This window comes from Orbicella faveolata, unplaced genomic scaffold (assembly GCF_042242905.1).
Source record: "Orbicella faveolata isolate gen_17 unplaced genomic scaffold, um_ofav_v1 contig_46, whole genome shotgun sequence".
NCBI classification, from domain to species: domain Eukaryota; kingdom Metazoa; phylum Cnidaria; class Anthozoa; order Scleractinia; family Merulinidae; genus Orbicella; species Orbicella faveolata.
The window spans coordinates 9,650,501-9,662,187 of record NW_028301576.1 but is presented as its reverse complement, the minus strand read 5'-3'; the positions used below and the strand labels follow the sequence as shown (position 1 = coordinate 9,662,187).

The following is an 11,687-nucleotide window of genomic DNA, read 5'->3' as shown; positions in this document are numbered from 1 at the left end:
AGAATGAGGCTGGGCTCCTCTAGGACTTACTTTGGTTAGATGTATTTGTTCAAAATACAATTCAAGCAAAAATTTCTCCAACTTATCAAAGGTGTAAACATCTTTCTGTCAGTTTCGTACTTCAAGTTGTTGTCACTGCCATGCTAAATACAATAGTAACCCCCTCCCAACCCCTCCCCCCCCCCCCCACCACCCATGTATTTGGTCAGGTTATACTGGTGACCATATACTCTTCTGGGAAAAGAGGTGAACAGTGCAAACTTGTTTCTTACCCAAGGGCTCAACAGAAACACTCCAGTCACTGTCAGGATTGAACCGGTAAGCCTGAATCCTGAATTCAGTGCTCTGACTGAATTCCCCCTCCCCAGAAAGTTGCAGAATCCCAGCCTAGTCCCTCTGAATCCTCTGTTTTAATCAGTGACTTCAATGTACTTAACACTATAGACTCCAGACTGCTCTCAGCAAAGAATCACCATGTGACTTGGTTAAAAGACCCTTCTGAAACATCTTAGAATATCAAAATCACAAAATCACATCCTAAAAATGACAAATTATTGAGTCAGCTTCTAGTGTTCTCACAGTATTGATTGAGTCTAAAAATTTAAAACTACTTGCATTACAGTTCACTTTTGATATCTGACGGTGTGGCATTATCTTGTGCTTGTGGTGAACTTCCACCAGTGTAATACTTATGTGCCAACAAGGCGGCATTCTTAGCACTCACTGCTGACATCTCCATTGCACTAGCAGAATGTTCAATTGCATTGACGTAGAACACACCATCATCCAAAACAAAACACCAAAACTTCTCAGGAGGGGTATAGTGGGGATATGCAAGCCAGGAGACAACTTTCACTTGTTCCACATTGCTGTACAACTCATTTAGCTGTAAAGCAGTTAGATCAGATCGTGAGAAAACTTTGCGAATAGGCAAGTCCATAGGATCAGTGTTTGACCTGTTTTCCACTGGGTCTTGCAGACCTACGGAGTTGAAGTAGTTTTCTGGTGTTTCTGTAGTGCCAATTATTTCTGGTATGTCATCCTCAGTTGAAAAACCAAAATGGGTCATGTTGACTTGACCATGCACAAAAGTAGCAACCGTGCGCCAGAAGTTTCCCAGTTCTTTTGGAACCGGCCATTCTCTGCAATCTTTGCAATCAAAGAAGTAATCAAGAATCTCAAAAGGGGCAGCTACAATGACAACATCATAGTGCTTGTCTGGAATTTGCCCATCACCTTTTAAGGAGTAAACTGGATGTCCAGTGCTGCTCTGAGTTGTTTTAACTACCTCTGTGATTTTGGTGTTTTTGTACACTGTAGCTTTGGATTTGGAAAGTAAACCCTTGCAGACTTTCCAGTTTCCACCTTCGACTGACCAAAGCCCACCCTGTGCACCTGCCAGGGAAACTGACCCTGATTTCAAAAGTAAAACAATGAGATTAAATCAGGAATAACATAAATAATAGGAGTAACATAAAAACAGCTGCATATTAAGTAATCCAACAGTCAGCCAATTAACTAATGTGAAATGCCAACTGTCAGCTCCCTGAGGCATTCCAACATTCCTGCTTTGGCCAGGAGTACCCTAAATTAACTGAATGCAATACCAGAACTGCTTACCTCAGATTTCCATTAGGTATTAAACATTTCTTAACACAAATTGCCTTGGAATTTCATGTTATGAGGAAAACAAAACAACAACAACAACAACAACATCTTGATATATCTGTAATTACTTGTCTAGCAGTTGCATTGCATTGTTTCTATTAATTGATGTGTCTTGTCTTTTATTTTTGAACGTGTCAGTGACCAACACGATAGCATATGCTTCTTTGGTCACTGAGCACATTTTGTTTTGGTTTTATTATTATTATATTTTCCTTATTTTAATCAATGAATTTTTTGTAATAGTGTGCGATAGTGAAATATGTCTGTAAATAGTGTCAATTAATAAAAACATCTGAAAAAAAAATCTAGCAAGGTTTTCTTTAAAAAAGAAATCTACAATTCAGTTCACTCAAGTTTTAAAGACATCAACCTCCATACCTGCAAACCCATTCAAAGTCACATCCTGACCATAATTGACCCTCATGACAGCTGTCACTAACTCATCAATCAAGCGAGACTTGAGGCCAATCTCCTCCAAAGTTTGTCTTGTTGTCTTCTGGGTGCATTCATAAAAATCTTCCCCACCCATTGCTTTTAGCATTTAAGGTACACTTTCAAAAGCTTCTTGGTTTTGCTGCAGCTTATAAATATTTGAAAAGTTCTTCAACATGTTTGTGATAAATTTGTCCATAGTGTAAAGGTCAAATAAGCCATATCTCCAAATAAGCTTTATGTAGTTCACAAGTTTCCATCTGCTACCATAAAAGGAAAATTCCTTGCCATTATAAATTCCAAGAAGGGCACTTGGTTCACTGCTTTTGAGCTTCTTGAGTCCTGTTATATAAAAGGGAGGAAATGGAAACATAAAAATATGGATTTTACACACAGCATTGTTTGAGTTTAATCCTAGCACAAAATAAGCTCAAAACCACCGATTGTTATTCCTCACTTATACCCGCTAGAAGTGTTCTCCAAAAGACCTGTACACAAGGGTAAAACTCTCTCCTCCTCAGAAGCTCTATATAATGGTTTTTTGGGGGGTGGGGAAGATCCGCTGAGTAATGAGTAACCTTTGCAGTATACATCCAATGGCTTCAAAATTTCAGCGGTTCCTTTGAAAGAGGGGCTCTCCCTGAGAGCCCAGAGGGGTTTACTGAGAGCCCCTCCTCCAGAGAGACACTTATTAGAGCTTCTTGTAGAATCCCATTGGGGTAAAATAAAGATTGATTGCTTGATTGAAAATTTTTCGACAGGGCCTGTTCCAGAGGACGGAGTGGGGCGGGTGGGGTGGGGGTGGGATGGAAATAAGAAATGGAATGTCATAGTACAAAACACTTTTTAACAGTCACGCAATCGAGAAAACTCATGTAAATTCTTTCGACATTGAGTGATCTAGTTGCTTCTTGCAGCTCAAACGATTGGGATACTAATTTAAGTAAAAATGCTACAAGCTTAATATGAAACGATCACCAAATGCTTAACAACGAACTTACCAAGAAGTTTGACGAAATCTCCCATATATTTATTATCGGGGTGAATTATGGATCCTCCAGATTCAAAACGTTTTCCAGCAATTTCTATCGTATCTAAACGTCCACCGATCCTGTCTGAAGCCTCAAATACATCAATCGTTGCCTCTGATCCAAAAGCTCCCGAAGAAAGTGCGATGAACTCGAACCTCCGATGCCCGCTCCAATGACGGCTATGTTGGGTTTTAACCTCCGCTCTGCTGCGAAAACCGATCTTTGCCTGGCGAAGAAGAGAGTTGGGAATAAGAAAATGCTCGTGCCTAGGCCAAAACCAAATGCTCGATACATTGCTTTCTCAGTAAGGGCAGTAATGACCGAAGAATACTACGCACACTGTCTGATCGTGCGTGACGAGCTCAAAGGGCATTTGTGTCCCCATACATGATACAGACCGGGAGCCGCGAATTGGGTGCTGACCAAAAAGATCGCGGATTTAGGAAAACGAAAATTTTCCGAAACAGCCTCTGGCGGGCAATTGATAATACACTCTTTCTTTTTTCACAAGAAGTGTCTTATGAGAATATCGAGGCACAAATTTGCGAAATTTTAAGGATATTTTCAAAATAAGCCCGAGGCTTAGATTTTGAAAAGAGTATAATTTCTAACTCTTATAATTACCGAGCAGGAGGTCTGTATAGAAGAATCTTGACCGAGGTCGTGAGTAGAGACCGAACGCAGTGAGGTCTGTACACACAACCGAGGACAAGACTCTCCCATACAGACCGACTAAGCTCGGTTAATAAGATGTTTATTATATGGCAAACAAGAACAATTTAATTCGTCCAGTGTAACCGATCTGTGCCAGCTGAGTCATTTTTCTTGCGAACGGCGATGAGCCGAACTTAATTCTGCGAACGTTTGCTCGTCTTCTACACTTTTTTTTTCTCATCAGGCTTTTTGGTACTGCCATAAATAAATATTGTTAGAAGAAAATAGTCGATATTTTGGCATTTTAGTTTGCAACTTTTTAACCGCAAAACATTACAGGTCTAGATGCTGGTCCATAGATGGGAAAATCTAGACAGCTTTCAATATCAATATTTCAGCCAATCAAATTCGTGAATTCGGTAGTGTAAGACACAGCCATGTAATAATGTGTGATAAAAATTTGTAAACACAATACAATTATATGTTTTTTAACCACACCGTATAAAATTCTTACGTTATGAGCGTGATAACAGGCTCTAATGCCCGCCGGCAGGCCCCAAAACCACTTCAACACCATTACCAGACACCAAATATGTTCGACAACAGACATGCCATACGCTATAATCTAAGAATATTCACAAGAATATTTCCAGCCTAATATTCAGCCTCGGCTAGAAAAACCGAATATTCTGCGCTACTCTCAAAGACGGAAAGTGTTATTGATAAGTAGCTAAAAGTGTTGAAGCTCTATAATTATAATCACTCAAGAGAAACAAATAGTTCGAAGTATCCTAAGGGAAATAGTTTCGAGTTCAAAAAAAGCCAAGGAATTCGAAACAACCGAGTTGGACGGAACAACGCGAAACGCAGGGAGTAAAAAACGAAAGGAAGAGTGTTGGTCGAGAGAGTCGACGCGAAGAAAATCCATTGGGGATATCTCAGTGAATGTCTCAGTCATTTGTTGAATGCTCTTCATCAAAAATACGAGACCAGTTAACAACATTGACACCCGAGATGACGCCATTCGAGCAAACCCTTTTGTGTAATTAGCGAACATTATTTGTCGTATTATTCGCATTTTCACGTTTAGAATTTTCTTAACCCTTTACCCCCTAAGGCGAACGGCCGTTATTCCCAAATCGGCAAATAAAGACACTCTGCCTGTGTATAATATGCCATTTCAGAAAGCTACTAATCAGCTTAATTAAGAATTGACATCAACAGCTATGAAGGAGGTAGACATTTTGAGAGAAATTGCTTTAAAATGGGAAAACGAACGACTTCAAAAATGTGTCAGTCTTCTACTATATGAGGTATACCCCTAAACTATAGCCTAATTATTTAGCAGCTCTTAGTACATAGCTTGATATGAAACAAGTCTTGCATTCCATTTGCATCCCAAAAAAGAAACTAAAAACTTCTGGGGGTGGTCAACCATGTCTTGGATGGGAGGGGGTCAAAATTTTATGACTTCAATGAGCAGATCTTCACAAGACAATTTTCATGGCAAAAATTCATAGAAATCTATCAAATATTCACAAAGTTATGACCTTGTGTGGCAATTTGCACTCTTAGGAGGTAAAGGGTTAATACTGTATATCAACTGCCTACTCCGTTTATTTGCTCTTTTGCATCCGATAATGGGGAAAAGTAGTTGTCGAAACGCCATGTTTCGATCGCAGATAAAAGGAACGGCACCGTGACTCACTGTCCGTGTGATTGACCGGAAGTGTTTCAGAGAACGTTCCTGAGTGGTCCAAACCTGGAAACAGCCGGTAAAAGATTCTAATTTAAACACACTGTCAGCCGCATTGACAATTATTGTGTAGTAAGTTGAATACACAATGTAGACAGGAAGCCATTAATGGGGTCTTGATCGCGGTTACCAGCATCTCATATTCCTGTCTCAATTCACGCGTTTTGGAAAGTATCTGAAGTTGCCGTCATATTTATATTTTTTGGTGTTAACTCCGGCAAAGTTTGTCTTAAAAACGGTTATTGTGCCTCTTGCAGTAACACTGACAGCTCACAAACACTCTCGTTTTCAAGGTGGGTAGGATCCTTATGTTTTTATCCAAACTACAAATAATTGTTATACACAAGAAAGATAAGGTTAAGAAAACTTAATATGATATCAAAAAGTACATTTCCTTTTTCTCGTGAAGACAAATTCAGTAAACAGCTTTTGAAAGAACCTTTCGTTGCAATTTTGAGCTTTTTGTTATGAAGCAATTATTTACCATCGTTTCTCTATATAAACTAGGGTATCTAAAAGATAGTAATGCTGCGGCACATTCTGTTGATTGTGACATATTTAACGCCGTGATTCATTTATCTACGCGTTCCAAGACTTACATTAACTGTTATTTCTCAAAGTAGTGTCAAATCGTGGTGTCACTTAAAATCTGTCGTTGTATGCATCAACTTCATGCATGATGACGCATCGATGGCGAGGTGTGACAAAGGATCGAGATAAAAAAGCACATTGTGATCTGAAGTATGTTTGGGCATAAAACGATACACATCAGCCTCCCCTTTACCAGATCGCGAAAATCGAAAGATGTGGAAATTGTAGGAGCAGAAATCTAACTTATAAATTCTGTACTGGCACGCATTAAATATCTCTAGAACTCGACAGAAGAACACAGACTGTGTCGAGAATGTTTCCACCGCGATGTGTGAAAATGCTCAAGCTTTAGCTTAAAGTCATGTTTCGATGAAAAGGAATAGATTGCAGCATTTATGAAATCAGCGTGTTCCACGGTTTTCCTTTGTTTTAATTATTCTACAGGTTTTAGTAACGACGATTTCTCTTCATTTAAGAATTCGGCGAAGGAGGCGAGACTGCTAAGAAATGACATACTAAGATTAAGATGTCACAATTAATCGTCCAGATTTACAAACTTTCACATACTGCATAGCAAGAGTTGTGAAAGTCAAGCACGATCTCCTTCACATCGCTTTACAGGTAAATCAGAGCAAACTTTCTCAGTGGAATCCATGCGAAAAAGGACGACGGCTCGACGAGTATGACATCCTCGTGTTGTTCGTGGCGCAATGCACTCCAGTAAAAGTGGCGCAGTGCAGTCTGGTTAACTGCAATGCATTCTGGTAAAAAGTGATGAATTCGAGAATTCGTACCCCCTTCTATATATTCTTCTTAAATCCTGATTATGTTGCTGCTCGCTCGCTACGATCGCTCCGCAGCAATTATGGTTTAGAAAACGCAAGTTCTAATCCTGATAATCTTCTCAGACTACTAACATTACTTAATTAAAAACTACTCTTTAAAGTACTGGATTCAGAAATTTGAGTTTTCCCCTCTTCCCGCTACCTTAGACAATCATATGTTTAATCAAGTTTTCGACGAGTCGTGCATTTCATTTAGGCATTTTAAGGCATTTTAAAGGCATTTGGAACATTTTACTGTAAAACACTTGGGAAATCTTCATAATCATGGGGTGTCTATCTATGTGAAACAAACCTTGCTTTACACCAGCCTTAATAATTGTACGCAAAGATCATAAAAAGCAATTAACGGCACAATGTGAAAGCTCTCGCCACGAGCCTTACTCAAATTGCGAATGAACATTTCTTGGCAATCATGTGAACAGTTCTAAAGATAGTTTGGATAACTTTATAGCAAATGTAAAGAGATAATTGCTTCAATTTATGCTTTAGCTTTTTTTAGCTTGCTTTTGTCCTATTGAAAATTGCTTGACAGTTTATCAAAGAAAAAGCCATCATGACAAATTTCACATTTGCATGAAATTGGAACACTGACAACGTTATTAGCTAAAGGGAACGACAGATATCCTTTTTCCTTCATTTTTATCTAGATCTTCCTTCTTTTTTTGTAATCTATATCTTTGCGACAGGTGCGTTGTACTTGAAAGGGCCTATTGGCAAGTGTGAATCAATGTGGCAAAAATATGTCACAGTAAAAAGACTTCATGGGCTGCTTTTAGTAAGATGAAACAAATAAGTTTTGACAACGAATACAATGAGATAATTGCAATGTTTTTTAAGGTGACAGTCCTGTCCATCCACGCAAACTGCTTACCCTTTCAAAACACCACCTGCACATGATATACTGAGAGGAAATCATAATGTAATCCCGTGTCGTGGAGTTTTCAACAATGATGAAGAACTTTTTTTAGCGAAAGGAAGTTAGGTTTTATCCTACTTAGAATCCTCCCTCAGCTTTCTTTCATTTCGCGTGGGCTGGGCGGGGAAAAGCAAGGCCCTCCCCCGCTAAACAAGGCGAAAAGACCGCAAATGAATTGGAGTTGCGGTCGTTTGAATGACTTTGTAAGTACAGTAGACTATCAAAAAAAATGAAACTAGTCTAGTTTATTATCCACTACTTATTAACCAAGAGTGAGGTCTTTACGGGAAAATCTCAATCAGAGACCTTGCCGTATTGACCGAGTGATAGCGAGGTTAATACAGCAAGGCCGAGGTTTGAGATTTTCTCGCAAAGACCGAACGTTCGAGTTGTTTGTTATATGGCTTTTTGCTTTGTTTTTGCAGGCCAGTAATCGGTTCGTGGGCTTTAGGGGAGAATAATGCCCTAGAATAAGCCAATCAAAGCGCGCGTTATATCTGCTACAAACGCAAGCCACTTAACTATTTTTGTTTCCCCTTCCAGGTAGGAAAAATAGTGAATGCAGAACTCTTCTCCACAGTCGCGTGTTTCTGATCAAAACGCTTCGAACACTTCATCCAAGCTTGAAGTCACTGTCTGGTGTACTGTGTTTGCAGCTGAAACTGTTGTCATAGTGACGGGAAACCTTTTGACGGTCATCATCTTCGCAAGAGATGCCCGCCTTAGAAAACCAAGCTCGTATCTTATCATGAGCCTGGCAATTGCTGACCTGTTCATTGGTTCATTCAGTTTACCGATGTGGATTTACCAGTTAGGTTTGGGAAACCTCTGGCACTCGAGGACATCTTACCACGGATTCAATGCGTTCCTTGCGATTGACATTTTCACAAACCTGGCCTCGATTTCAAATTTGACCGCCATATCTCTGGAAAGGCTGTACGCCACCTTGTGTCTATGGCGACACCGTGCTACTTCTAGAGCCCGTTTTCAGCTGTTTATCCTCGTCGTTTGGACACTGCCTATTATCAGCTCAGTTTTATACATCATCGCACGCTTTGTAGTTCTGTCAGCGCTGGGTACCCTGTACACCTGGCTGCCTTACCTTTGCCTTTTGTTACTTGTGATCTGTGTCTCGTACACCGCCATCTTCTTAAGGATGCGAAGACGCATCCATCGTAGGTTGGACAGAGAGCGCAAACTAACCATCACCTTGTCTATTGCGTCGGCACTTTCTCTTGTTGCTTATCTGCCAATGGTTGTACTTGGTGTGCTGTACTTTGCTCACGGTAAAAGCATGAACAGTTGGTTTCTGAACGGGCTGAGTTTTTTCAACTTTGGCAACTCGCTGGTGAATCCAATTTTGTATTCATTCAGGATGCCGGACTTTAGAAGAGCAGCGCGTTCGCTCTTACACAACCGCCGACCTCGGCGACAGAAGCAACAGCGTCCAGGTGAAGCGACAATTCCACAAGTCGACAGTTGTGTTTCACCTTTGTCTGTTAGGATGACAAAGATGACAGCGGTTTTACCAACCACGTGTCCGAAAAGTGTCGTTTCGAGGTCTCCAATCTCGCTGGACACCTCGCGGATTGACATATTCAAAGGCCTTGGGCTCCAGCGGGAAGTAGAAGTCTGAAAACAAACACTTGTACTCAGACTCGCCTGGGGAAATTTGTGACAGATAGGTCAGCTGAACCAAGCCACGCTCTAAGTCGAATCAGAAGTTACTCCAATAGAGAAACAACCTTATTTTAATAAGCCGTTGACACATTAATACTAGAGAACACAAAGACTTGATTAATCCTTTTTATTTACCTTGTTATTGGAATATGCTCGCAAAATTTTAATAAAACACTAAGACTAAATAGCACTCCATTCGAAAATGACAATGAAAACCAGACACTCGACTGCTTAAATACAAGCAACATTAATTAATTAGTGTACGAAATAAACTCAGCAGTAGAGAAGTCTCCACCGGAAGACATTAAACCAGGCTTCTCTTTAAACCAGTCCTGGATGGATAGCAGGTTTCAGCATTCCATGTACTTAGAGTAGAAAGCTTCAAACACGACTTTTCAATTAAAGTAAAAACCAACTAGACGTACCAAACAAAGCGAAAAACTCAACCAAAACTGGAAGCGTTGGTTGGCTTCTTATTAAAGGCTTTTATATTTTACGATTCAAGCATGTTCACCGCCGCGAATTGGTATCCCACTCACCACCTTCCCGCCCGCCCCACCCCTAGAAAAACCACAGTAAAACAACACAAAACCAAAATGAAAACACAAACAAAACAAACTCAGTCAGAACGATTTCCGAGGAAACGTTCCCGAGAGTGTCAAACCTCGACACAGATTCAGCACTACTTAATGGCAATTAGAATTCTTCAAGAATTTTTCAGCACTAGCCGTATTTCAACGATGTCCATTGTGTGTGTGTGTGTGTGTGTGTGTGTGTGTGTGTGAAACGAACTTACTGGCTGCTAAACCAAAACTGTCGATGATTGTTATCGGCTCAGCGCACGTGAACATTGAAGGCCACGCACGTGTCTTCCTCCAACACTGTGATGTATCACGTGACTTGCCTCGACCATGACGTGACAGAAAAATTCTTGGTGGATCGTAACACCTTATATTAGCCATATTCATTATGTGAAATCTTATTTTTGTAAATTACACGCACACCACTCTGTGGACAGACGCTTAATTCTTTGGAATTTTGTGCGGGCCGCATAGCCGTGAGTTACGAGTCAAGCGAGTACACCCCCTATCCCCACCCCCCTCCTCCCCACCAAGTCTTACAAAATTCAAATATTTTTTTGTAAGGTTTAAAATACAAGAATTTTTTGTGTAAAACAAAAAATAGCAAATTGTCTCTGCTTAAGTTAGTAATCAATAACGTATATCTCTACACTTCAGTTATCTTCCTACGCATGCGTAATACATACCCTAGGGCCTGCCTGGGCACAAAACTGAAGAAAACACGGCAAGTGCGAAAACATAAAGTGTAGGACAATCCTGGATAATTTGTTTATTCATAAAGTAAAATTAAGTTACCGATATACAATGAAAAGAAGGCCAAACATACAAAAAAAAAAAAAAAAAAAAAAAATGATTATTACTTTCCCGATACCTTGATCTAATGGAAAAACTATCCAGCACATAAAACGGATTTGGCAATTTACCAGACTGTTGAACAGCGGTTTATCCACAAGACCAAGTTAAGTGCTGTTTGAAGAGCCAACACACAACCAACGTACATGAGCTTGGCTGATTGCTGGGAAATCTCGCTGGTAGCTCGATCTCTTTAAATAATCAAGCGTTGCATTAACTAGAAATCAAACTGTATCTATTTATTTATTCGTTATAGAGGAAAAGCTTAATCTATTAGCGGCTCAAACAAGATCTATTAAGCCTGCTACAGTTCAAAGCCTTCCTCTCTGTCAAGCAAAACGTCGCCAGTTAACAAAAAAAGCGGGCACCAGTGGTCATCAAAACGTTATTAGATTTTGAACCCTTGAAGAAAACTCTGGAACAAGCATTGGTTAAGATCGGCAAACACTAGCGGACAAGTTGTAGGGACGTGTTAAAGCGAAGACTAGCCCCTTCGTGTGTACTTATGAGACGCATGTTGCAGGGACACCCGGGGGAGGTACTTTGGGAATTTCTGGGTGGCATGTGTTGCTGGGACCCTGGAAGCTTAGCCTATACCAGAGCTAGTTCAGCTGAATTTTGCTACCCTATACTAGAGTAAACTCCCCCAAATCCCCCATCTATCGATACTGTTGAGGCTGA

The 11,687-nt window shown here is 40.2% G+C and overlaps 1 protein-coding gene and 1 pseudogene across 2 annotated transcripts; one reads left to right on the top strand and one right to left on the bottom strand.

Annotated features, from left to right (window-relative positions):
• Nucleotides 1-391: 391 nt before the first annotated feature.
• Nucleotides 392-3,518, bottom strand: LOC149098306 (prenylcysteine oxidase 1-like; annotated as a pseudogene). Its single transcript, XR_016203618.1, has 3 exons — nt 3,102-3,518; nt 2,047-2,442; nt 392-1,413 (listed from the first exon to the last, which is right to left on the bottom strand). The product of XR_016203618.1 is annotated as a prenylcysteine oxidase 1-like (transcript).
• Nucleotides 3,519-8,178: 4,660 nt separating this feature from the next.
• LOC149098305 (uncharacterized) lies at nt 8,179-10,214 on the top strand. The gene has a single exon (XM_089278353.1). The coding sequence runs from the start codon at nt 8,453-8,455 to the stop codon at nt 9,527-9,529; it is 1,077 nt and encodes a 358-aa protein (XP_089134479.1). The 5' UTR covers nt 8,179-8,452; the 3' UTR covers nt 9,530-10,214.
• The last annotated feature ends 1,473 nt before the right edge of the window (nt 10,215-11,687 follow it).